This window comes from Enoplosus armatus, chromosome 6 (assembly GCF_043641665.1).
Source record: "Enoplosus armatus isolate fEnoArm2 chromosome 6, fEnoArm2.hap1, whole genome shotgun sequence".
NCBI classification, from domain to species: Eukaryota; Metazoa; Chordata; class Actinopteri; order Centrarchiformes; family Enoplosidae; genus Enoplosus; species Enoplosus armatus.
This window is the reverse complement of record NC_092185.1, coordinates 16,391,087-16,417,464: the sequence shown is the minus strand read 5'-3', so window position 1 is coordinate 16,417,464 and position 26,378 is coordinate 16,391,087. Positions and strand designations below refer to the sequence as shown.

Genomic DNA, 26,378 nt, shown 5'->3' with positions numbered 1-26,378 from the left:
AGCTTTAGTCTTTTGTGCTGTTCAGGTCTCGTAGCTGTCAGAGGATCAGTTGTAAATGTCTGTGTTACTCATTGTGTCCCAGTGGCTACGCACTACATTGTTGATGACAAAGTAGACAACACCAGTGAATCTAGGTCCAGAATTTCCTGTTGTAAACTAGGCTGATGTTTGATGACACTATAATCATTTTCTTGTGAATGTAATCCAGCGGAATCTGCGGGTCAAATGAGAAATGTCTGGTCATCAGTTTATTTTGCCATAAACACTAAACTGAAATGTGTCATTTCTGTGAGGATCATTCTTGTGCTTATCCAGGCTGTAACTGTTTGCATCTCTGACCCTCTTTTTTGAATACTGAGGTTGCTGTGCAAATTTCAAACCCTAAAAACTATGTTTAGCTGATCTGTCAAAAGTTCATACTTGTTATCCTGTGCTGTGCTAATTCAGTCGCTTGTGAACTTGGTAGAAGTTCAGGAATTTGCTTTTTTTCCCCTCCTTTCTTAAATGAATTCTTTTTAGACGTGGGCTAGGGATTCACTGTGTACCTGTGTCCATGCCTTGGATTGGTCGAAGTGAAATCACTTAAGACTTAAACCAACCCAAAGTCGTGAATTTGCACATCGGCTCTGACACAAAATTCAGAGACTGAACTCATAAATGACCTCCCCCGCCCGAAAAAAGGACCTTCTCCTTTGGTGTGTTTGAGGGTTCAGTGCAGTTTTACTTGCAGCCACATGGGGGCGGTAGATGTTCTCTTACTGTCTCTGCCCTGTGTTCTTGTCTCAATGATCATTCACAACTTGCTGTAAAAGCCATTTTTCAACATGGTTTGTGTAAATGTGAACATGTTAAAGATCATACAAACTGAAATATGCTGCTGCACCACATCATTTTATAATGTTTTCAATAAAATCAACTGAAAACCTGAATTTACTCTGCTTGATTTGTAAATCACGTCACAAAGAGGCAAGTTCAAATTTTAAGGTACTTTCAAAGCTGTATCCAAGCTGGCTGAGCTCCACTGATAAGACAAACAGGTTGGACAAGTACGTCAAGAAAATGACACAGGTGGTTCAATCCCCAGCTCCACCTGCCTGTGTGCTAAAGCGGCCTTAACCAAGACACTGAACCCCACACCGCTCCCAATGAGTAGGGTTGCCTTCAAAGGCGTTTGTGTGCATGGTTGAATGTGAAACATTGTGAAGTTCTCAGGTTGGTGATATTTTATTTTACAGGTCTGTAAATTCCTTATAATTTTGTAGGACATTTCCTGTAAAGTAATTAGCTAACTTGTCACTTATTCATGTAAGTTGAACTAAAATTTCCAATAATAAATTATTGGGGAATTAATATTTACTTGGGTTTAAAAGGAGAAGTTCTTACAAGGAAATCTTTCTGGAAATCAACAACTGTTTTTAACAACTAAATGAACAGTCTCAGTACTTTGTCTATTTTCCCTAAAATCATTAGTACAAAATTACAAGTTCTTTCCAGGAAATGTACAAGAAGGTTTTAGAAAATAACAGCCCCATAAAATAGTGAGACCCTCGTGCAGACCATTCACTTTTTAGAAATGAAAGACTAGATAGATTTGTTGTCATTCTTCTGGTGTCTGCCACATGAAATACGCTGTTTCATTTAGTTTATGACAGAATGTATCCAATGAGGAGCCCATTAAATGCATGAGTTGAGCAGTGAAGTCCCACTTCTCCTTTATTGCATAGTTTCTTAACCAGATTGTCTTACCACAAATCCCTTTGCACACAAACTTGATTAGAATAATGCAATAAACCCCAGGAAGAAAATAGATCTTATCATGATGCATTTAATTCCTGGGGTTTATTATGACATAAATACTGTAATTCTCACACATCTCTACTTGCAGTGTGTTCATAAGCACAGTTTAAAAAAAACTCTTTCTGGACTCCCTGAAGCAGCTGGAGTGTATTTAAAAGTCACCCCTAGAAACATTACAAAATGCTGTTACAACAGACATAAAGCAGTGCATTGAATATACTGAGAGCTTTGAGCGTAAAATGCATAGTGTAGTACAGAGGAGTGTAAAAGGAATCATTTCACAATCAAAATACAAGAACAATAGAACATTTTGTGCTCTAGAAAAAGACTGCTTAGAATATTATTTATGCCTGAGATCTTCCTCTGAAAATGTACCACGGCCACTTTGGTTTAAGGTTAAAAAGATCAGCCCAGCGAGCTGGATGTTATTTGGTGATTTTATGGCAAAAGGCACAACACAAATGTTCTCAAAATCAAGGTGGAATCAGATGTAACAGTAAAGACAATGCAAAAATGTGCAAAATAGTGTCAATGTGCTCAGTCTCATCCCACACACTGACATGTGTTTGTCAGGGATGTTAAGATCTCTCCATCAAAGCTAAAAACACACATTAATATAACAATTTGCAAAGAATATAAAATCTGGTACTAAAAAGACAAATTTCAAAATCATTCATTTTTTCAGTAACTAACAGGATACTGGTTAGCAACAAGTTTACAATCCAATAGCTGCCTATTTTCAGGGTCAAAGAAACTTCGACTTTTACAAAAGTTCTGCCTGAAATATATTCCGAAAATAAAAATAGCCTTTATTGAAATCTCTATGATCTGACCAGTTTGAAGCCTTGGCCAGTGTCCAGTATCGCTGGTGGAAACCAGTTGAGTTTGACCCTCTTGAGACATTGCAGGCAGGTGCTGCAGAGCCACAGCAGGTTCAGACCGCCGCACCACAGCGCCAACTGGACCACCGGGTAGGTCATCCGAGGGAAATACATGCTCCAGTGGTTGGTGACATCACTTCCTGTCGGCAGGTGCAGCGTGTAGTCGCTCCAGTGTTTGGAGATGCCGTAGTCGGCAGAAACCGCCTTGCCCCTCTCAGACCACTGGATGTTGCTGTTTGAGTTGCAGTTATACTCCACCCACTGAGAGGTGAAGTCTCCGAGCTGCGGGGGGTCCTGCAGTTCGACGTCAGCCACTCGAGCGAGCATCGCTCCCTGCACGGCCATATGCAGACCCTCCACCTTCCTGACCTCCTTCACCCACGGCAGCGAATTGTCACAGTCGAGCACCAGGATGAGGCGCGAACAGAAGCTGCCGTTCTTCTCCCTCCACCAGTCCAAAATCTGATCCAGACGAAGAGTGTCTCCTCCTGATGATGAACACAGAAACCAGCTGATTACGGGTCACACAGAACCAAACTACGCATGAGGAGGAAAAGAGAAGATTCTCAGATTACTAAACATAAATCTAACTGACGAAGAAAAGGGTTAGATTCGAAGCATGACCACAGAATAATCTTGTAAATTCAAGATTGCAGATTTTAGAGGCCTAATGAGTCACTTTTCTCACTCATTCTTTATTTACTAATTTAATGAAATAGGTGGAAGGTTTTAACGTGTAAAAAATGACAAATGTCTTCTTTTATACATGAATTAATGAATAAAGGGTATATTGAAGATTTTCTCACACCATTTCATAGATGGGTTGGATCATTAGTTTACAAAAATGGGCATTAATTTGAAGTAATATAAATTAATTATTATGATGATACCACCACAGCATGTAACCAAAAAAAAATTCAATTAGCAGTGAAAATGCAATGTAAAACAACAATATTGCACTTCATCCAGCGCCATTAACTTTGAAAGCCATAATTATGATCACAATTAATAATGCAGCCTAACTTGTAATTATATTACCATTCAAATGGTCAATTAATCAGCTCTTACTAATCATAATTGCTTCAACTTAATGCCCCTCTCACCTGCCAGCGCCCACTCTCCAGAGCGGTGACTGTGACCGCTGTAGAAGATCACGTAGGTGTCGTGGCGAGGCCCGTCTGCCGTGCGAAGCTCCAAGAAGGACTTGATCTTGGCCTGCAGAGCCTCCAGGGTCACCCCACTGGTGGAATAGTCGCAGCCAAAAGACTCAATCAAATGATGGGCGAAGAAGCGCTGCACATTGTTCAACATGCCCGTAGAGCGCCTGTTCAGCTCCTGTACCTGGCCTGGAGGCAGCAGCATGGGCTGACCGTCAGGACTACAAGGCAGACAAAAATGAAACGCTGTTTAGATCATACCCTGGTAGGACCATACAGTCTACCTACATTTGGCTGGTAATTGTTTCCTTCTCTGCCAGCAGTAATGCATTACACACTACCTGCAGTAGTTGGTGGGGATGACCACTGCGTAGCCCACACAGGTTCCTCCCAGGCTGCTCCCGAGCTCGTGGAAAAGCCCGTGGAAGAGAGACTCCAGAGGCAGGACAAGCAGAAACATACTCACGAAGATACTGCTTGAGGCCTGCAGAACACATTCATGGGTCAATTAATTATTGGTTCACACTGAGGGGAGGAAAAACGCTGTGGAAGTAATTGTAAAATTGCATTTTAGCAGAATATAATAAACTAATTTGGCTGAAAATAAGAATGTATGAAAATAAAATATAAGTTCTGACTGTAAAATAACAAATCCTGATTAAATGTGGGGTAGGAGTAATCAATATGTAATAATAAGAGTTAATAAGGCACATTCTCACACTGTGCCATAAGCCAAACAAGTGGTTCCCAACCTGGGTTTCGGGACCCCCACAAGGGTTCACAAGATTAATCTGAGGGGTCATAAAATGATTAACAAGAGAGGAAAGAAGGAAAATCTATTTCTGATATACAAAATCATAATTACTTTCCTGACTTTTTTTCTTGTGAATTCATGGACAATCAAAGACATGTGCAACTAATGATGAGGGGTCCCAAGTTTTAAGGGATTGCAAGCGAAAAGGTTGGGCTTCCTCAGGTCACCTGAACCACAAGTATTTTTCTCAGAAGACATTGTAGTCAAAATAAGATATATGTTGTCTGGCTACCCCTACCTGCCAACAAAAAACAGCAACAGCAACCGTTGACACCAGGGTGAAGAGCACCAGGCGTTCAGAGATGAGGCAGAAATGTCTCATTCCTTTTGAGGCCATAATCTTGTCCAGGCCGCTGACACCTGCCCCCTGGGACAAGCACACCCTCTGGCAGTCACTGAGCTTGGTGTGAAAGCCCCACACTGTGATGACAAACACCATGTGGCAGATGGCCCAGAAGAGCACACAGACCACAAAGCCTGGGATCATCAAGTACCACTGGTCCAGGTCTGTCAGCTTCCGAGCGGCCAGAATGATGAAGGTTACCTCCACCACCAGCAAAGGCAGGAGGGACAGCCGGCGCCACAGGCCCCGCCACACCAGGAAAGGCTGCCAGCGCTCGGTCACAGAGAGACCACTGAAGTAGACATCCAGCAGAGGGTCGCAGATGAGCTGGCTGGTAAAGCAGGCGAGGGCGAAGGGGTTGATGGTGATGTTCAGAGACTTGAAGAACAGCACGGCGGTGATGACAGCGAAACAGACCAAGTTGGGAAGAGCCAGGAGAGCCTTCATCCGGAGGGCAACCATTACCGTGGCCAGTGCCACCACCAGCACCGTCACGCTCAAGGACTTCTGGATGAGCAGTGCCGTGCTGGCGGCGGCGAAGCCCGCCAGCTCCATCCGCTCTGCCCAGGTGAGGAAGGCAGGACGGTACCTGGTACATCCAAACAGTCTCTCCAGCAGCGCCCACAGCGTCCTCACAGTCACACTGGCCAGCAGCAGATAGTTGGCCGCCTGCTCCTTCAAGTCGCTCTCCAGGTCGGGACTGTTGAGGAAACACTGCAGTCCCAGCAAAAAGCCGATCCACAGGTGGAGGAGACTGAGGCTGACCCTCTCCATGTCGAAGTAGTAGTAAACTATAATTGCTGATCCAAGGACAATCAGAGACAAAACGAAAATGACAAGAAGAGTGGACTCCGCGGTCCTCTCCCATCGTGCATAGAGCCCCAAACACAGCGCGACCAGCAGGTTGAGGCCGGACAGGTAGCCCAGCCACCGGACAGACGACCACATGCTCACCTCTCCGTTGACCTCCTCCAGCCGGGTCATAGCTGCGTGAAGGCAGTGGCTGATACAGTAGCGTAAAAAACGACACATTTTGATATGAAAGACTAACGTCAACCGTCCAAAGCCAAGAACAGGCACTTTAATGAGTTATTGTCGGTTTACTGTCAGTTATGACATATTAAATCCCGCGACACCAAAACCAACTTTAGCTAGCTAACTTGTTGAACGTGGCTAGCTTAGTTACCGTTTGCTAATAGCGATGCATCTTTGCGCCAGTCAACGTTAGCACGCATAAACATTTAACATACATCCTGACGATCGTTGTTTGTTCTCTTTATCTGATGTCCGATGCCGTTTTAAAATGTCTAAGATGGGGCACCCTGGAACCAGCTGTCAGTAGTGTTAAAGACATATCAGTTCAAAAAGTTTGGCACGTCTAAAGTTTTGAGTCAGATGACAGGCGCCATGACGCTAACTTCATCGACGGCAAGTGCTAAGGGTCAAAACTGTTTTGCCGACGTTAAAGGGCCAGTCCGTATTTTTTTTTATCCAGAAATTTCAAATATTTTCATACTAAGTCAGTTTGGCTTATATATATTTAAATGAGCTTACTTACTATTTCCAAAGCTTTCAAACGCATCTCACACGGAGCTTTTGGTGGTTATTTCTGTGTACTACTGCAGCATGGCAACAATACCCAATTTAGCAGCAACTGTAAAAGGCCCATTCTGTGCTAAAAATGTAAGCAACAGCTCAGCAGGGCGATAGCCAGGATTGAAAAATAGATCACAAGTTCAAGTCTCCCCACTGCAACCCTACCTTCCTGAGAAAAAAGAAAGAAAAATAAAAAATGTATTTATAGTTATTTTCTTCATTACTTTCTTTTTTTGTTGGTCTTAATATCTTTCATTGAAATACAAGAATTACCTTATAAAACACCCACCACATGTAAGTTTCAAGTGTTAACTTTTACCTCCTAAAACACACAGAGGACATGGCCTTAGTGTCAAAATGAGTGGAGTGGAATGCAACACACACACACACACCACTTGCTGTGTCTCTTTTGTGTCAAAATGGCCTTAAAGGTTAGGTATTATACATATAACGAATCTACTACATATACTATACAGTATTATTACATACAATGAAGTAATCTTGCCTCATAATACAGGCCCCTATTTTATTCATGTTTACATTCGCTACCAATGTTGACATATATTGTCTGTGTATCAAAAGACCTGTCAATCAATGACCAGCTCTCATCTACTGAGTCCCTTCCTAACTCCATAAGCAGTACAGAGCAGTATTTTGAATGTTTAAACGGAAAAGGCACAATACAGTTGAAAAAAAACCCCACACAGACACCTTACGTTTACATTCATTTATAAAAGAGAAATACAACCATACTATAAGCACACATTGTTCTGCATTGTTGAAATGTTGATAATGTAGATGAACCATCTCATGCAAATGGACCAAAAGAAACACTGGAAGACAAATGCATCAATTAATCACAAAACACGCTTCTTCAAAGTCTGAATATGTATGGTACTGTGACATGTGCTTTCTATGAAAACAGAGGAGCTATCAGCAGAGAGATGTGCATTTCCTTGGAAATGATATGGGAATGGCAACAACACACTGCATTACATCAACACTGGAAATGTTTCTTGTTATCCATTAATATGACAAAGGAGACAGTTTTTATGTACTGTTTGGCCAAAGAAGCTTGATATCTTTTTGTTAAAAAGGTATGAGTTTAATTTTCTCCAGGGACATGAAAGTCTGCTCGCAACATACAGTAAATGTGAACAAAGAAGGCACCTTAGACTTACTGGTATTATCTTATGGGCCCATCATATTGGTTGTCATCATAGGAAAATAATTACATTTTGTGACACCCTTTGGGATCAATGATAAAGTGCCACAGACAAAAAACACATTAACGTAAATTCATTCCTCCATTCACACCGACAAACCCAACCACACCCACACATTTAGCCTGTTCAGGGACAGGCAGGAACACACACTAACATTTCCTCTGGTAGTGTCTTCAGCTAAAACCTCCCCCCGTAGGATACAGTATCTTCAGATCTGGTCTTGCTTGCTATTGCTAGAATCTACAGTTTCTCACCTGTTTCAGAGGTTCTGTATGACAAAACAGTTAATTAGTGCAAATCTCTTCTGTTGAGGTGAATTTTCTGACTGTGAGCAGCTCAGATCTGGATCTTTTTGGAGGCAAGTACTCACTGTATTTTCACATCCAAGTTACAAAATTGTGTCAAAGGATACTGGTGCTGACATGGGTCACTGACTTGCAGTGTTGTACTATTTCTCTGCTTGAGAAGAAAAATGTATCGGCAGATAGTTCAATATTATTTGTGAGGACGAGAGGAGGAAAAAAAGTGTAATACCTACTTTGAAACACTCGTACCTTGTTACACAATGAGTAAACACAGTTACAGTTTCACATTAGTAAACCTAGTAATACTCCTACCATATGTTTCTGAAAATGTTTAAAATGCTACAAATACCACTTTCTTGTAAAAGATACACAAATCATTCAGGAGGATGCCAAGTTAAAATGGCATTGCCACACTTAACACTGGACAACACCAATGTTTTGACTGTTGAGAATATATATTTCAAAACAATTTCTTTTTTTTGTCTTGGAAAACTAAATGCACATCAAGAATTTTCAGAAAGTCTAGCTGCATGACTGTGACATAAGCAAGCGTACCAGTCCAATTATTCCATCTCAGACCCTCCAGTGCAATCATACTCCTGTCAGACTGCTCGGGTTGCTGTATTTGCCTTTTGTACTAAGCAGCCTGCCACACACTAGCTTATTCAAATAGAGACTGAGTACAGAATGTAGACAAGCTGACTTTTGTTATTGAGAGCTGATTGGAAGATGGGATAGAAATCAAGGAGCAGGGAGTTTAGATATCTTAAGGGCATTCACTTTCCAACTCTTAAAAAACCTAGATATTTATCAAAATATATCCATCTTAGTGTGTGTGTGTGTGCGTATACGTGTGCATGTATGTGTGTGAACTCTCAGAGGAGTGTGGATATGAGAAAATAATCTGTAAACTTCTGTCTTTCACACTGTGCAAACTGCATTGTTTTGAGGACAGGGAGGAGAAGTGGGAGAAGAATGCAGCAGGTTAAATTTGGCAGCGCAGCAGTTGAAGGGGAGGTGACAGTTATGTAGAGAAAAAGGAGGTGGAGGAGGGGCAGCTGGTTTAGCCTAGCTCTGAAGCAGGATGGGGTCTTCTAGCTCATAGAAGCCAGGCACAGAGCTGCTCTGGCTCTCCCCAGAATCTGAATCATAGGGCGTGTCAGGCAGCTCCGTGAAGCCCCAAGCCAGCTGGTCATCCTCAAACTCGGAGCGCACCTGCATGGGCATGTCGGCACACTCTTCCTCCTCATTGGAGTGGAAGTCCTGAGGGATGTAGAGCATCTCAGGGTAGTTGCGTGATACCAGGTCGCTGGTGGTGGCCAGACACACCTTACGGAAGGCGATGAGATGCATGTGGGAATACTTGACGTATTTGTAGCGCTTGAAGCCCAGCGACTCCACCGCGACACGCCAGCTGCGCATCATGAGGGCGTGACGGTTTTGGTGGGAGGAGTCGGGCGTGATGATGAGCAGCAGGCCGTGCAGCTCCAGCAGCTCATGGGCCTTCTTACAGCAGATCCAGCGCTGGTATGGTGAGGGGAAGTAGGACAGGAGCAGGGAGAAGACCACCACATGGAAAAGCTGGGCAGGCAGAGTGTCGATGGGGTTGTGGAGCTGGCGGAGGAAGGCCTCTACCGCGTCACCCGCCAGCTGGAGAGGCTGCTGGAGCTGAAGGTTGAGGAAGTCACACTTGTACACACTCTGAAGGAAAGAAAACATGCAGAAATTCAGCTGTTACAAATGGTACAAATGTGATATTTTGCTTTTTTCATGAACTGTCATTGTCATTCCACCTCTGTAGTTTCAGCTGCAGGATGCAAGGCGCTTTTTGTTCTGCTTTCTGCAGAATTTGTTCACAGTCTCTAACCACAACCCTGATACCAAGCATGAGTCACTTCTGGTGTTGCTTTTGCTCTGTATTTGCCAGCAGGCAGGAAAACCTCATGTATTTTCTTTTTGTCAACAAGGATTTAAAACATGTTGTCAACAAAAAGTGAGCAGAATAAACGAGCACTCGTACCTCAACTGCAGGCACTATGTCAATACCAACTGTGAGGAATTCATCAAACTTCAAGAAAGGGTTGAAGCAGCTTCCCACGTCAAGAAGGCGCATTTTCCCCAGCTGAGAGATTGAACTACAACACAAATGTGGAAGAAGTGTCAATATCAGTAGCTTACTGTCAAACCAACATGTAACTTTTGCATCCAACAGTGCGTCTTATGACAACCACATCTTTAAAACAAACAAATACAACATTACATGCAAGGGCCCATTAAATATTTTCAATTGAAATTTCTGAAGTGTTATGTTATGCAAGTACGATGTGTTAAAAAAAAAACACACACATCATTTGTGTAACTGTACTAAGCATTAGCATTTAAAACATTAAATGGAAACTATAAATGAGTGAGTTAAAAATAAAGCAATCATGAGTTATACTGTGCATTTTAAACAATTACGACTAAATGCAGGCTTTTAACAACGGTTCTCCTTGCTCTGCCGAGTGCTCAAAGAATGTCTTCTTTTCTGTCTACATTATACTTACTATTTTCATGCTACCTGATTAAGGTAGGGATGATCTTGAGATCTTGAAGTATGTTTAAGTATTCTGCACTTTTATATTGTGTGTAATATACACTGCAGACTGTAGGAGCCACTAGCAGGGCTTTAGAATTTGAAATGTAGAAAAGTTGTAGGCAGCTGGAAAATCCAACTAATGAAGGATGTTAGGTTCTATCCACATTCACTATGTGTTAAATATGAAGTTAATTTGTAGGAGCTGAAATAAACAAAAACTCAAAATCTGAAATGGTCAATCCAGGAAAAAAAATAAATAAATCAGGCTTTGTTTGTTTGTTTTTTGATCAAAGTAAAGCAGCATGCAGGCCTCCCAGGTAATGCATAAGCATTTAGGTGCTCTAGCGCTTCCAGCTTGACGGTGCCCCTGATCCACACTAAATATTCAAATCAGGTTTTGAGGATGTAGTGTGTCCATACTGGTAAAATTAAGTATCTATAAATAAAGTTTTGAATGTGATGTTGATGTACAGCACACTGTTGGACTGAAGAATGCAAAGAAACAGAGGCATTACTCAAGGAAATAATTTGGGATATTGATAAAACAGCTCCAAAAGCAAAAACATGAGCAGTAAATCATCAGAAAGACATTTGCTTCCTTATTGTGAAGTTTAATTTGTAGTGAGAGTTGCAGTTTAATTGGCGTCAGGCCCTGCATGCATTGAATAATTTTCTGTTACTACAAAACAGTATGTTTCTTGTATACAAACTGCAGTAAACTATAAAGATTAGTACATAGTGTATACTTTATGCAATCATTATGCAGTATGGAATTGGGACGTAGATTCTAGGATCTACATTTATGGCAGAAGAAGTTCTTACTACAACGTACCTGGGGATGGTGCTGTGCGGCTGGGCACTTACAGATGCTGCAGTCAGACCCATGGCAAGCGTGGCACTTTTCTCATCCTTTTCTAACATTCTTTTCATCCCACCATCCAAAAAATACTCTTGACAGACACTGTGGAAGCAGAATCAGAGCACTGCTCAAACCGTACTGTGAAGGTGACAACGACATGTCACAGAAGCACATCCTGCAGGTGTAGATGAGTCAGCCTTCACCGTCATGAGGTGTAAAAACTGCAACTGAAAGACGTTTGAGGACATTTGAAGTCAGTCGTACCTGCGACACCATTCGATGCGTCCCTCTCCTTCGCAGTTTTTGGTCCAGTGGTTGTCAGCAAGATTCTTCATGGCGAGGGCGTACTCACTCAGCGTCTGCTCATCCTCACAGTGCTCGCGCCAGATCTTGTCAAAGTCGCCCACTGAGGGGATTAAAAACATAAAATCAGGACAGAAGAAACAAATAAAAACAACACAAAAAGTAAATCACAGACCTCATAATGTCACGGAATCAATTGAGACTTCCAAAGTTAGCTTAAGCTACTGGTATCATCACGCTGAACTCCTACTTTTGTCTTTCTTTAGTCTGACACATCTATCCACAGCAAGTAGCAAACATTCACAACCTACTTGCCAACTTTGGTCATCCTCTTCAGCACCAAAACATTACACAGTACTCTTTTGGAAAAACCTCAGAAAAAGCTCAGGCCACATTTACTGCTACATTGCCTACATGTTCACTTGTCTCTGCCAGCACAGTAGTGAAACTGTTTCTCTAGAAATCATCCTCAAATATCCTCAAATTTCACAGTTATAATAATGTCCACAAATATTCCCTTCAGCAAATCCCCACAGTTACTCTGAAGTTTACAGCCTGTAGCATAGGCAAACACACTGATAAGGGAAAAATCCCATGACCACAAGGAAAAACTCTCTATCAGATTTGCAGAAATGAAAGGACAACAAGAGGAGTGGTGGTAAACAGCAGCGCTCTGGAAGCATGACCACTGTGATTCAATGCCAAGCCTACCAGATCATGCTTTACTTATTAACCAATCATGAGGTCTGCTAGCAGGACGACTTCTCTGTGCTGTTCTAGTCCCCAAAACAAACCAACTTGTCTCTCTTACTGATTTAACATGGTTTATTCAAAGCATGATCTAACATCGTGTTAAAACACTGGTTATGTAGTGTTTTTTAAAAAGGTGGAAAAGTAGAACAGAGCTTACACAAGAAACAGCAACACCTGACCTCTTTATGCTTTGCTTACTACACAACTGATAGTAGAGCACAAGACAGACTCTGACTTGTCTTGTGCCAAGTTTTCTCTTCCTGCTGCTTTCTTTAAGATTTGAGAGCAGTGAAATGGTCAGATGCATATTTTTGATTTAGAGGCATTCAAGCAGAGACAACCTAAATCAAAGTCAAATAAATCCCATAGCCTACAAACTGTTGGCTGTTGTTCTGCAACAATTGCAAGATGATGAATTTGCCTTTTTGTGTTCCCCTCCTACACAGTAGGAGTATGTATTTCCCTAGAAAGAGAAAATTAGAGAAAGAGTGCAGCATCAACGACAGCTCAAAGCCTCCTGGGGGGGGCTTAGGCATTCTAGCAAGGTTATTAAATGCAGGGCACTTCAGCATTGCTGGTAGGCTTCAACTTCAAGCTCGTAGCTGGAGTAAAACCCTCTGCCAGTGCAGTAAAGTGAAATGTCAGTTTCAGGATGGTGAGCTCTCTGACTGACACTCGATGTCATACATCAGTGCTGAAGTATTGTGAAAGGGTTTTTCCAAACTTCCCATTTTATGTCATGCTCTTTTCCAGATTGACTCACAATAGGAAAGAAGACAGATGTTTTTGCTCTCAGGACAGCCAGCTGCTGATGAACACGCACACACTGACTCTTGTGGAAATCCAACCCTGTCACAGTCTTTACAGTTTTAAAAGATCCAACAACTTTTTGTTTCAGTCACTGGAAAACAAACACACAGGAGAATGAAGCTGTTCAGTTTTGCATCAGGAAAAGGTCAATTATGGTCTTAATCATTTTATTTGCAAATAGTTCTGGGTTTGTTCTGGGTGAAGACATATGATGTGATAGAGAGCGACATCTCAGGTGAACTTGAGAAATCACAGTCTTAGAGATACTCAGTGTTTTTGTGGTTATTTTTGTACTTCCCCAAATCATAAAAGCAGAAGAAAATCCACCTTAAAGTGGTATCCGTAGTGTCAATTTGGACCTTTACTTTATCTATGAGCAATAAATGGGAAACCTTTCTCTAAAAAGTAGAAATGAAGAGTAAAAACTTCAGTCTCTGATGTTCTCGGGTGACACTTTATCCACCTGCCTCTAACAGATGATCTCAAATATGACTTTCTAGGACATGGGCGATTGATTTACCTTCTATAAACATGTGTAAACTCTTCACTAACATGATGCCAGACCTGCTGCCAAAACCAGGTATTAAAAAAAGATACATACTTCTTCCTGAAAAAAGGTTAGACTCAATCTCTTTTCTTGTAAATTAGAACAAATGACCTTAGCTCCCACGATAAACGCACCCTAAACTTCATAATCATCTCCTGAGTTTAGATCCACTCACTCACTCATGTTTTCAAACAAACTGTGTGTTTGTTAAATCTGCATCAGTGGATCTGTGGGGAACCTTTAAGTTATCTAGTGCTTGATAACATAAGCTCATTTGGTTGTAAAAGTTGCACCAAATGTTTGTTCAGTCCACAGAGTTATCATTTCTTGGCAATAGAAAGTAATTCATTGTTAACACATAAGCTCTGTTAGTGTCCCTCATTAGTAACATATTAAGATCACGGTTGTCAGTATACTGGTTTTAGAAGAGAGATAACACGTTTACACCAGTGACTAACGTGAATAAACAGCAATACCGTTTGCAGTGTCTGTAAAGTTGTTGTTAAGTAGCTTTAAAGGCCTTGCTTGCTGAATGCAACCCTCACTGCTGCTGACTGCGGACTAACAGCTAACCAGCCTCAAAATAAGACCGTTAGCTCGGAGGGGTAACGTTAGCGTGCAGGAAAAGATGTCTTTTGTGGGATTACGGTTAACGATAAAGCGTTCAATTTTGTATTCTTAAGCTAACGTTCAGTGTTAGCCACTCGGCTGCAGGGCCACAGAGAGACACGGGGGCCCACTGGGGCTGCTTACCCTCTCTGTATTTCCTGCGCAGTTTTCTGTGGACGTTTTTGACGACCCCCGACAGCTTCTCCTGCTCCCTCTTGCACGGTGCTTCATCCGGGATCGGCATGTAGAACAGCTCCGGGTAGTTTTCCGTCTCCCCTGTCTCGACATTGTCCCTGAGGTCCATAGCACCGTACCGCCGATGCTGCCTCCGCCAGTTGCTTCCCCTTTTCCCAGCTGCAAACCGACCGGCGAACCGGTGCACCGGCCAACAACACGCAAGCTGATTGGTTGACTTTGACAGACATGTTTCAGAACTGACAGTCCGTCGTCCAATCACAGCCTTGGAAGCGTACCTTCCTACCTTCCTTGCCTGCGTGCCATGGAGCGTTCAAGTGTGTCTTGTAAACCCCACAACTCCTGAAGAGGTTGCTTCAGTTAAATATGTTTAATAACAAAAAAATGTTTCTTATTAGTCTCTTAGTAACTTATTTGTGTAAATGTATTTCTTCTCTCTTATGTTGTATGCTTATTTTTGCTCTCACATCACTTATTAATTGTAATTGTATTTATATTTTTTATATATACACATATGTTAAATGTATTTAGAATTGTATTTATATTTTTTATATATACACATATGTTAAATGTATTTAGAATTTTTCATTTCTGGATTTCTATTTTTACTCTGATTCTAAATATCATTATTAAGTTGACACTAGTCTTTAGCACTGCTTTAAGCCACCTTGCATTTCAATACACACGTTGTTTGTGTATGTGACAAAAAAACCAAATAACATGCTTTAAGTATACATAGAGTATGCCAATGCACACTTTTTATCCATAAGATAAAATAATCATTTGTTTATTTAAACTGCTAAGTCATAGGTCGTCTTAGGTCGTCTACTTGCAAAATAGTTTAGTAAAAATATGGTCATACAAATGTTTAGTTCAAGCTACAATGATTTGGCTCAGATACAGCAACATGACAAAGACGCTTGGCTATCTACCTCAGCAAGTAAGACAATCTGATTAGGCCCAGAAATAGGATGTAGTCTGCACAATAGATTTAGGAGAGTGTGACTGGACATGAACATGATGTTTTGTGCTGTTGGGGGGGGCGGGCAGTGTGAGGAGAGGCACTTGTAAAGCCTAGATAAATAATGTTGCAACTAGTGAGATCTTAGAGATTACTCAGGAGTACTGGATGATAGATTAAAGTGTTAGACATCTCAAAATTATTCATTAACCTCCCTTTGAAGACGGAATACAATCCTTTTAAAAATAGGATAAGGAATTAAAAGCCTGAAGGAAGCCTTGTTAGGAAACTAAACTGGTCTGGTACTGTAACCTGACTGTGGCTAATAAAAACAAGCAAGCGTTGTCAAAACAGCTGGATGTCTGATCATTTCAGAATTTGAGGTAATACCTTCTGGAAGTGGTTGTAAAACACCTCTGGTAACCAAAAAGATATACAAGGGACCGTTTGTACCAAATGCATTCAATATAATGAAAAAAAAACAGTAAAATACCTCCATGATGGGAGATTTTAATGACAAAAGTTGTAATAATTTCTGCATCACTGCCGTGATGTTAAAGATTTTGATTTGCGTGTTGTGTTGTGTATATTATTTTCATTGGTGAGAAAAAGACACATTTCTTACCCTAGTCTCGTCCACAGATGATTGGGGGAATCAGTGATGGCAGGTGAATGAACACAAATACATGCACATGTCGTAAACAGGAAAAGTTGTTTGTAACAAAGAAATGAAAAAGGTCTATTGAATAACATATTTTAAAAATGTTTTATTGGTGTGTTTATGTGTATTAATTTGAATTTTCTCCCACTTTTAAAGTAATTATATGCTATGTACTATGTGGGTCAGATCATAAATCATTCATTTTTCATATCTATATTTTATTAAATAAACATGAAAATGTCTATGTATAAAGGCAACACTAATACTTCCTGGCTTTAAACGTTGTAGTACATTTGATTTATTACTGCACTCGAGTAATAAAAGTCCTAGAAAGAGGTCAGACAGGCATCTGTTAGTGTGGAAATGAAGTTGGCTGGCTGCAGTCTGCAGTAGCTATTAAACACTGAAGTCATTATCAGGATATGTAGCCCAACAGGTGCAGGGGTCAGCCAACATGCTCTGAAGATACGTGTCCAACATAAGCTCCACCTGCACGGCTGATAAAAAATAATTATTATTTGGGTTTTGCTGTGCACCTATTACTTCAGGTCAAATAACAGGGTGATTTAATCTTTAAAAAGTAAACAAATGATATAACCATACTGACAGAAGAAGTTTGTTACCATATGTCCCATCTGATACTCCTCTTGAAAACCTTGTGGTCTTATTTAAGACCTCTAAAAGACAGAACTCAACTCTCAGATTTGCAGTTTATAAAGAAAGGATACTCACAAAAACATTGGACATAAAATGACTGTCCCTGAAGGCTATGATTGGAATTTGAATAATAAGGACTGTATGGAAAGGTTATTAATTATCTTTGCACAGATACATACTGTATATCTTTCTGTATGTTCTGTCGATAATGTTATTGTGTTTCTTTTGGTGGCTAAAAATGCTCATGTTCATCTGGCAAAAGAGAGTAATCCTCAGAGTGGACTAACTGGAAATCCCCTGGCAAGTACATTACTGCAGCTGTGTTCAGCTCAAAACAGCTAAAAGCCAAAGTTCAAATAGGGAGCAGGGACTACATGATATAGCTACAGTACCAGAGACATGTTTTGACTCTCTGTTCATTGATTCAGAGACAAAGTTACTCATCTACTTTGAACAGGTTTTGAAAGATGTCAGAAGAGTACTCTGCTTACCTCGAGTTATTGTTGTGGACTGACACTAAAGACGGTATGTCAGAAATGCACATGGACTTGGCTCAAGGTTTGTCCTCTATTTGGATCAACTTGTCTTGGAAAGAAGTGTGTCATTCTTTCTCAGACAAAGATAAGAAAACAACAGAACAATATGAGGAATAATCCTTAAAAACTATTGACTTCTATTCTGAAAATTCTGTAAATGTTGATTTTCAGGCTACACCATGAAAACCCTGTACATGCATCTAAACAGCATAAAAGTACAGGTTAATACTTCTGTTGGTCAGCTTGATGCCAAACATATTTTAACACTGATAAGTGGTGATAACAAGATACCTGATTTGATCAGAATGCAGCCCGAGATAAAAAAAAAAATAATAAAACATTTCAACACACCAGAAACACAAATAGGAATCCAAACTGTCAGGTCAGAATCCGGTTTCTGCATTCTTGTAGTTTCAGGTTATGACCACAGATCTCTCACATAACATACCCCTGATGGTGTTCATGTTTTCTTTTGCAAAACACTGATTATGTATCTGTTACTAACCTGCAGACTTTTAGAGGAAATAAAATCTATTCCAAGTGTATTATGTGACCTTGTTGTTTATTTGTAAGCGAGTACATCTAAGCGCAGTCCAGTTTATAACAGAATAGTGTAATGAGTATTTGAAGACAATGTCAGATCTGTTTTTAATGCCGATGCATTTACACAGTTTTTAGCCACACCAGCAGCTACGAATGGCAATGTCTGTCTGTCGGCGCAGACTGAAATATCTAAACATCTATTGGATGGATTGCCATTCAATTCTGTGTAGACATTCATGATCCCCAGAAGATGAATGCTAATGACTTTGGTGATCCCCTGACTTTTCCTCCAGTGCCACCATGAGGTTGACATTTGTGGTTATAAGTGAAATGTCTCAACAACTATTGGATTCCCATGAAATGTGGAACAGACAATCAAGTTCCAGGATGTATTGTAATAACTTTGGTGACCCTGACTTTTCAGCTAACGAAAAAAAAGGCAATTTATCACCAAATACCTGAAAAACTAATGACATTCCCATCAGCCTCAGCTGTACTTGCTAATTAAAATATGTTAGAATGCTAACATGCTAAACTAAGATGGTGTGCATGGTAAACATTATGCCTGCTGAACAACTAAACAACACAGTTACCCTTGTCATTGTGAGGATGTTAGCATGCATTAGCATTTAGCTCAAGGCACCGCGTCAGAGCTGCTAGCGTGGCTGTAGACTATAGTCTTGTTTCCAACTAACATGGAAATGTAACTTATCTGTTCCTACTGTATTCACTCTGAGTTGGCTACTATTGTTAGTCTATTATCAGTGCTGTGAACACTAATAAAAAGCTATTGAACACATTGAATTATTTGTCTATTTATTGATTCCAGACTTAAGAAAGCTAAATGTTCCCTACACAAATACAGTGACTTTTAGGTGGCAGTCATACACACAGCACACAGGTGAGTTTCATTTACACCTCAAAAATGCATTAATGCTCTGCAGTAATGATCAGTGTGAGCAATGGTCCGCAGCTTGTTGTCTGAGTTGACACTATACGTTTTATGTACAGGTAAGCATAAAGAAAATTGGTTCATACTCTTGACAACAGAGAGTTAACGTCCTCCCATAGGGAATATACAGCATTCATTCTGATATGTGTCGGTCCTTGCTCCCTTCCTCTTCTTCCTCTTCTTCACACAACTCCGCCAACTGCTACCTGCAAAAGTTCTCCGATGACTCTGCAATTGTCGGCCTCATCACAGATGGGGAAGACAGGGAATACGGAGAACTGACCCAGGACTTTGTGGACTGGTGCCAGCAAAACTGCCTCCACATCAACGCAGGGAAAACCAAAGAGATGGTGGTGGACTTCCGCCAGTGCAAACACACCCCTCCCATACCAGTGAACATCCAGGGAATGGACATTGAGATGGTGAAATCTTACAAGTACCTGGGTGTTCACCTGAACAATAAACTGGACTGGACTGACAACACAATTGCACTGTACAAGAAGGGCCAGAGCAGACTGTACCTGCTCAGGAGACTCAGGTCTTTTGGAGTGCAGGGGGCACTCCTGAAGACCTTCTTTGACTCTGTGGTGGCATCAGCCATCTTTTATGGAGTGGTCTGCTGGGGCAGCAGCATCTCAGCTGCTGACAGGAAGAAACTGGACAGACTGATTAGGAAGGCCAGCTCTGTTCTGGGATGCCCCCTGGACTCAGTGGAAGTTGTGGGAGAATGATGGCGAAGCTTCCCTCAGCATCCCTGAGGGAGAACATGTCCCAACCCATGCAGGACACTCTGGCAGCACTGGGCAGCTCCTTCAGTGACAGGCTGCTTCACCAGCGATGTGTGAAGGAGAGGTACCACAGGTCTTTCCTCCCAGCTGCTGTCAGGCTTTACAATCAGCACTGCTCCCAGTAGACCACGCACACCCAAATGGACAATCCACTCTCATGCAATATTTATGAATGTATAACAAATTGTGCAATATCTACATCTCTCTATGTGCAATACAGCATAATCCCTTTACCTTTATTTCTTTCGTTCTCTGAATTTGTAAATTTGTAGATTATAGTTGTTTTTTAGTTTTAGCTTTTTTATAACAGTCTTTATTGTTTTTAGTTATTCTATCTTGATTTTTCTTACTTATGTCTCTACTATTGCACTATCCTGTATGCTGCTGTAACAATGCAAATTTCCCAGCTGAGGGATTAATAAAGGATTATCGTATCTCTTATTTTATATGCTTTAAATCAATGCCCATTATCATTCACTGTTATATGTTTTTCTTCTTCTTCTACTTCTATTCAGACCATTACTGATGTGTAGGTCTTGTTCAAATATCTTCAGATGAAGGGAAATATCAAAGGATGTGAAAGTATAGAGGTATAAATCCTACAGACCTTTGTGGATGTCATGTCAGCACCTTGTTCACTCATAAACCTCGGAAATCCATGTTATCCATTAACACCTGTAAATAGTTTTCACTATTTAATTCAACCTATTCTGTTGTTGCTTTTAACTGGCTGCCTCTCTCCTTGACAGCAGAGCCAAATCACTGATATCAAGTAGAGCCCAAAACAGGCAAGAAAATCATAATGGTAGGCCACAACTAAAAATACCACTAACAAGGTGGCGTATAACAATGTTTTTGAGATATTGCTGCAGGAAAAAGTCTCTATCCACCACGAAACATTTCTGTTGATGCTCTCCTGTCCACTTGACTCTGTCAGAGCTGCAGCTGTGGGTTGGATGTCTGCTGTCACCGTGTCTTCATGATTGTCCTGAAGGCGGCTGAGGTGTTGTTCTTCATCCAGAGACTCACTGATGGATGGCATGGGTGTGGAGAGCAGTTTGCTTCTGCTTACAGAGGGCCTTTTGCCCACACTAAAACCTATATCCTTGCTCCTGTCTTTATGGGCCTGTGACCCAGTGTGAACAGCCCTCAGACAGTGCATGTACAACTCCACCTCATCGTCTGAATCAGACTCTGCTGAAGCGCTGTCGTGGCTTGTTTGGTCACTTTCAGGTTCATCTGCAAAAATGCATGAACCTCCCTCTGCAGCAGTGGATTCGTTCTCATCTCTCGCAGCTTTTGATAGGTCATGTGTAACATTCTCGTTGCTTTGAAAATCTTCCTCTTTGTAAAGATGCATTTCATTTGGGAGGCGTGCGTTTTGCCCTCCACCTGTATTTTCTTTGTCGATTACTCTCTTGTCCTGCACATTGTTCACCAGAGCAGATAAACCGTCTTCAACCTTGTTTTGTATAATGTCTAACCTCTCCTCAAAGCACCCCACTTCATTTTCCCTGTCCTCTATTGTCTTGCTCTCTGACTCTGCATCTACAATCTCTGACGCTCCTGTTTCATCAACTAGAATTTCCTCCTTGCAATCTGGATTCTCTTCTTCTACATTTTCCACCTTTGGTTTTGCCCGATCCTCCCACTCCACACCTGCTTCATCCTCATTGTTGAAGTCCATTTCCATTTCTTCCTCCCCCTCTATCTCCTCTTCTTCTTGGACATTTGTCCTTTCAATATTGATCTCTTGTATCTCTGCAAAGTGTTTTTCTTCTTCTGTCTTCTCTTGTTCCTCTCTTTTCTCTACTTCAACCTCCTCAGCTAGTTCTTTCTCTCCAGCTGTCTTTTCCCTCTTGTTGGCTTGAACATATTCTAATTCTTTCTCAAATTCTTCCCTATCTTTTCCAGCCACAATCTCCCTAATTTCTTCCTCTCCAATATTCTGTTTGTCCTCTAAAACATCTGCAATTTCAGCCTTGTTCTCTTTGTCTCTTGCAGCTGTGATCTTCCCCACCATTTCAGCCTCTGTTTTCCGTTTTTCCTTCTCCGTTGTACCTGTGTTTTCTAATGCTGTCTCTATCCCTGCGTCCTCCAACTGTTCTATTTCTTTTTCCACTGCTTCAATGTCCTCTGCTTTTAAACGTATTGCCTCATTTTCCTCTTCATCTGTTAATATGTTTTTCTCCTCTTCTTCAACCATCATTTCCCAGTTTTTTACCTCAGCAGTGTCCACACAAAAACCCTCCTGTTTTGAGACGGCAGCTTCCATTTCATGATGATCTATTTTCTCTGAAACAATAATTGCTTCTTTGTCTTCATCTTTGAGCTCCATGAACATGTCACCATGTATGTGATAGTTACTCACCATTGCTTTTGTCATTGACTCAGCTACCTCACCAATTAACTTAATTTCAGTTGAGTGTTTCGTTTTATCTGTATGCGAGTTGTTCACCACCTTATTTCCTTCTTCCACATTATTCGTTTCTTCATTCGTTTCTAGAGATATCTGAGGTGTTGTGACATCCTTTTCCTCCACAATTTCAAAACAAAAAACATAGCTATTCTCAGTTTCTTTTGTAGCTGAATTATTGATGTGGTTAGGATTCAAATCACATAAAGCTTCTGATGGTTCATCCATGCTTGTTGATATAGTTACTGTTTTGCCAACGTCATTGTCTTTGTTTGACTCATCTAGACACTTACAGTTGTTTGCTCCACTACTGCTGGTCTGTTGGTCTGTCTCATCATTAACCCGCTCTGATACACTCTGAGAAGGTTGAAGTGACTTAAATAAGGTTTCAAGACTGGTCATGACTTCTTGCGTTTCATTTTGTGCAAGTGGTTCATCTAGATTAATTTTAATTTGTGTACATGTGTGCTCTGGCAGTTGAGCCTGTACTGTTTCTGCTGTGGTTTGGCTTTGGAGGTCCGGGGTTAGATTGTCTTCCTGTGCTTCTCCCTGGGAATTTGAATTCTCAGTGGGTGTTTCTGGATTCAACAAATCTGTATTTAAAATGTTTACAATATGTGTTTGTACTACTGTCTCTCCTGAAATCGTTTTTGGAACCTCAGATGTATTTGCGCATCTCTGGTCTGAATGTATGATCTCAGCTGGATCCTGCAGAGTTTCTGCATGGTCCAGGATGTCATTTGTTGTCAAATTCAAACTTGTGTCTTCTTCTTCAATGGGAGGACTCCTTGGAGTGGCATCTACACGTTCTTGGTTTGATTCCTGAGTCTTAATCACATTTCTATGAACTTTGTCATGGTTACCTCTAGCATCTGCCGGAACAGTGCAGCTGGTCTCTCTTCTTTCAGTGCGGGGTTGACTCTGAGTTAAGTTTTTAACATTAAGTTTAGCCCGTGCTGGATTTCCCCAATCACCTACATTCTGACTTTCACTTCCCACTCTGCCAAACACCTGACGATACAGTGGAGCCACCACAGTTCCAAATGTGAAACTGCTGGTCTGGCAAACAAGGCTCTCGCTGCTCACTGCTGAATTGACACTGTCAGCTGGTTCAGCTCCAATGTTGCTAGTACATTCATAACTCATGCCTTGCTTCTGACTGCTTTCCTCAGCTTTGGAGACAGACAGGTTGATATGTTGGCTTTCTGCAGGAGCAGGCTCATCATTTGAATGCAATGAGTTGTCTGGGATATCTGTGGCACTCTCACCTCCTGTTAATGTGGCAGAGTCAGCCAAATTGATGCTCTCAGATTTCTCTGGCTCGCTGTTAGATGTGTAGTCATGTGCTGGTGACGAATCATGTACAACATCAAGGAGGGGTTTTCTGCACGTTTCCAGAGATTCAGAAACAAACTGAGAATCATCTGATTTGCTGCTCCCCTCTGAATATGAGCGCTTTTCCTCTGGGGATTCTTCTTGAGCTGTCTGTTTTGCTTCTGGAGGTGATTCATCTCTTTCAGCGTCCTTTGCTCCTCCACCTCTTTGAGCAAAGTAGTCCCTCACCCGAGCCATCCGAGCAGCCTTTCTGCGACTTCTTCGGCTGCAGTTCCTTCTGCTCTCAGTCTGTCCATCAACAACAGGGATAGATTCATTTCAGTTTGCTCACACAATAGTTATGCTGTTTTAACAAAAGGGAGTGGGGTGACATTTAAAGTTGCATGTCCCACAATAACATGCTCGGATTAAATACTGTCCTTTTTGCATTTTTCATCATATGAAAGATTAAAATAGTATTAAAATAGCACGCATGACAAAATATGAGACACTGAGGAAGTGCAAACAGCTTGTACTAAGTGTCCTTTGGGTGCACAGTACATTATGTTACTCTGGTGCTACTCAAGTCCCAGTCATGTGACATTCTCTTAGAAAGTGCATCAGGGGTCATGTTCAGTTTTCTGTTCCTCATGTACCTCATAGACACACCATGGTGTCTTTAAGCTCCCTTTCATAGCCATTAATGCATCAAACCTGTCAACTCAAATCTGAAAGTAAGGTTTAAATAATCAATTAGAATTTAAGATTTCATAACAATTAGATAATCTCAAGAAACTTTTCAGTCACGGTAACTTATACAGTGTATAATATTATGCTATCTTAAGCTATACACTTCTGTTGCAAGCACAAATGTATTGAATTGGCCTTTAAAGTCTAGTATTTGTGGGGTTTTTTACTCACCAGTAATTTCTGCCCATTTTCCTCTGATGCTCCTGACTGACCATCAGAGATTTGCTTGGCTTTCATAGTGTCCCGTTCCTCTGCATGTTTTGACACATCTGGAGAAAAGAGACATTTCATGTTTATATTGAGGCTGCACTATTTCAACTATTATTTTTAAAATTTCACAATTATTTTCCTAATTCCTCACTCAGCAAAATAAATATTCACCTGTTGAAATATTTTCCTGAGATGAAGCTTCCATTGCAGAAATGTTTTCCACAGTGGAGAAGTTCTGACTGTGAATTAATAGAATTGTGATCAGTCAGACTTCAGTTTCTGTCTCATACACTTCTACGTGACTATCACCAATCAGCAAGATTTAAAAAAAGAACTTTGACTATTTTACCATTCACAAACAGCCTGGATTGGTTGTACAACCCTGCACCGTACCACAATTCTTTCAGTCCATCATATTATTCATTCACAATAATATAGAGGATCTTTCCATCAGTTCTGTGAAATGATTGGCTTCAAACTTAAAGAAAATAATTCTGATTGGCTAGTTTATGCTTTGCTCTACATACAGAATTTAATGTAGTTTGACCCCTCTTTGTTTTTTTGAAAAGTAACAGCTTTCATGCAGTAATTACAACAACAGTTACAATTTTCATCAGGCTACTACATCAGGTTTAACAGTAGCCAACTTCTAAATACTATAACGTATGGCAGAAATTAGCCAGTCTGCACTTCCACCTTTGGCATGATAGACATTTCTCCTGACCATGTATGATTCTCATAATTAAAGACATTGAATTGTGTCTAAAAACATCATCAGTTTTGACCTATCAGTGAAACACTTCATATGCTCACCCGACAGTCTTAAGGCAGCTTTTCTTGTTCACATTTTCCTTCCATGGTTTCTCTTTCACTCTCTGGTGACAGAACAGCACGTAGTTTTTGTTGTTATTGTTGGTCCAGAATGTCCCCACAGGAGTCTCATATCGCAGACAAAAGTCAACTCTGGCTCCCTGCTCTCCGAATGGGGGCACTAAGGTGAGCTTAAATGAGAAACAGTCCATCAGACCCTCACTAGAACCGGGGATGTATTCTGCCAGGAGGTCAAAGTGGCTGGACCAGGTGTCCAAAGTGGTTCTGACATATACAGCCTTAGTGAAGGAGATGTTGAGGACACGGATCACTCCTTTCAGTATTGTGGTCCCTGGAAGTAACTCGAGGGTCTCCAACTCCACTTTCTGCTCCCGGACTTTGACAAATAGCTCCTTAGTAGACAACGGAAGGGAGAAAGTGAGAGGAGATAGGAAGTATTCCTCTGCATCTTTACCTTCGCCCTCAGAAGAGTCATACCCTGGCAGCTTGGGTACATCCCACATGTCAAACTCCTTCACTTGCACCAAACTGAGGCCTTTGGCATCTGCAAAGGACACTCTCCTGGAGCCACACAGGGGCGGCTCAGGCTCCGAGTCCTCGTCAGAGACGGAGCTCTTTCTCCGTGGGAGAGGAGAAGATTTGGGCCTGATGTTGATCACCACCTCGCCCTCATCATCATCCACGTCCAGCGTACTGAGGCCTGGCACTCCTAGGAGGTTACAGGCCCCAGAAGGTCCTGGTTGTCCCAGAAACTCCATGGGGCTCTCTGTGAGAGAGTCAGCGGGAAGTGAACTGCAGTGCTTCTGCTTCTGGCAACTGACATTCAACATGCTCTGACTTAACAGATGGAGTCGAGTTACAGATGACATTGTTGAAAGGGCCAACACTATAAATAGGCCAGAAGGGACTTAAACTATGTACAGAAGTCTAAGCTCAGGAGGAGAAAATATCATCCTCTTGCCTCTTTGAGGCAAAGCATTTGTGTG

General features: G+C 41.3%; 3 protein-coding genes across 4 annotated transcripts; all 3 read right to left on the bottom strand.

Annotated features, from left to right (window-relative positions):
- Positions 1–1,681: 1,681 nt before the first annotated feature.
- Positions 1,682–6,024, bottom strand: tmem168b (transmembrane protein 168b). Its single transcript, XM_070907752.1, has 4 exons — positions 4,888–6,024; positions 4,177–4,319; positions 3,782–4,056; positions 1,682–3,166 (listed from the first exon to the last, which is right to left on the bottom strand). Exons 1-4 carry the CDS (start codon positions 6,022–6,024, stop codon positions 2,619–2,621), a joined length of 2,103 nt encoding a protein of 700 aa, XP_070763853.1. The 3' UTR covers positions 1,682–2,618.
- A 3,026-nt stretch (positions 6,025–9,050) lies between these two features.
- On the bottom strand, positions 9,051–14,882 carry samtor (S-adenosylmethionine sensor upstream of mTORC1). Of its 2 annotated transcripts, none has more exons than XM_070908093.1 (5): positions 14,723–14,882; positions 11,821–11,962; positions 11,496–11,658; positions 10,140–10,241; positions 9,051–9,820 (listed from the first exon to the last, which is right to left on the bottom strand). In XM_070908093.1, the coding sequence occupies exons 1-5, from the start codon at positions 14,880–14,882 to the stop codon at positions 9,188–9,190; spliced, it is 1,200 nt and encodes a 399-aa protein (XP_070764194.1). In that variant the 3' UTR covers positions 9,051–9,187. The 2 variants fall into 2 exon arrangements, with proteins under 2 accessions (XP_070764194.1, XP_070764195.1); XM_070908094.1 differs by having other exon boundaries at positions 10,140–10,254; positions 11,530–11,658.
- Positions 14,883–20,571: 5,689 nt separating this feature from the next.
- On the bottom strand, positions 20,572–26,222 carry ppp1r3ab (protein phosphatase 1, regulatory subunit 3Ab). The gene is made up of 5 exons (XM_070907049.1): positions 25,375–26,222; positions 24,733–24,800; positions 24,523–24,620; positions 23,266–23,910; positions 20,572–22,122 (listed from the first exon to the last, which is right to left on the bottom strand). Exons 1-5 carry the CDS (start codon positions 26,220–26,222, stop codon positions 20,572–20,574), a joined length of 3,210 nt encoding a protein of 1,069 aa, XP_070763150.1.
- Between the last annotated feature and the right edge of the window lie 156 nt (positions 26,223–26,378).

Bases quoted from the DNA above. Each gene is read 5' to 3' on its own strand.
- ppp1r3ab (XM_070907049.1), bottom strand. From the start codon at position 26,222: ATGTTGAATGTCAGTTGCCAGAAGCAGAAGCACTGCAGTTCACTTCCC. The intron at 24,621-24,732 runs GTGAATATTTAT...TCTTTTCTCCAG, and splicing joins TCAGGAAAATATTTCAACAG to ATGTGTCAAAACATGCAGAG. The intron at 23,911-24,522 runs GTGAGTAAAAAA...GTTGATGGACAG, and splicing joins AAAATGGGCAGAAATTACTG to ACTGAGAGCAGAAGGAACTG.
- samtor (XM_070908093.1), bottom strand. From the start codon at position 14,882: ATGGACCTCAGGGACAATGTCGAGACAGGGGAGACGGAAAACTACCCG. The intron at 11,659-11,820 runs GTACGACTGACT...CTGCTTCCACAG, and splicing joins CGCATCGAATGGTGTCGCAG to TGTCTGTCAAGAGTATTTTT. The intron at 10,242-11,495 runs GTAGATCCTAGA...TCAATCTCTCAG, and splicing joins GAACTTCTTCTGCCATAAAT to CTGGGGAAAATGCGCCTTCT.
- tmem168b (XM_070907752.1), bottom strand. From the start codon at position 6,024: ATGTGTCGTTTTTTACGCTACTGTATCAGCCACTGCCTTCACGCAGCT. The intron at 4,320-4,887 runs GTAGGGGTAGCC...TGTGTTCTGCAG, and splicing joins TTGCTGTTTTTTGTTGGCAG to GCCTCAAGCAGTATCTTCGT. The intron at 4,057-4,176 runs GTAGTGTGTAAT...TCTGCCTTGTAG, and splicing joins ATCCCCACCAACTACTGCAG to TCCTGACGGTCAGCCCATGC.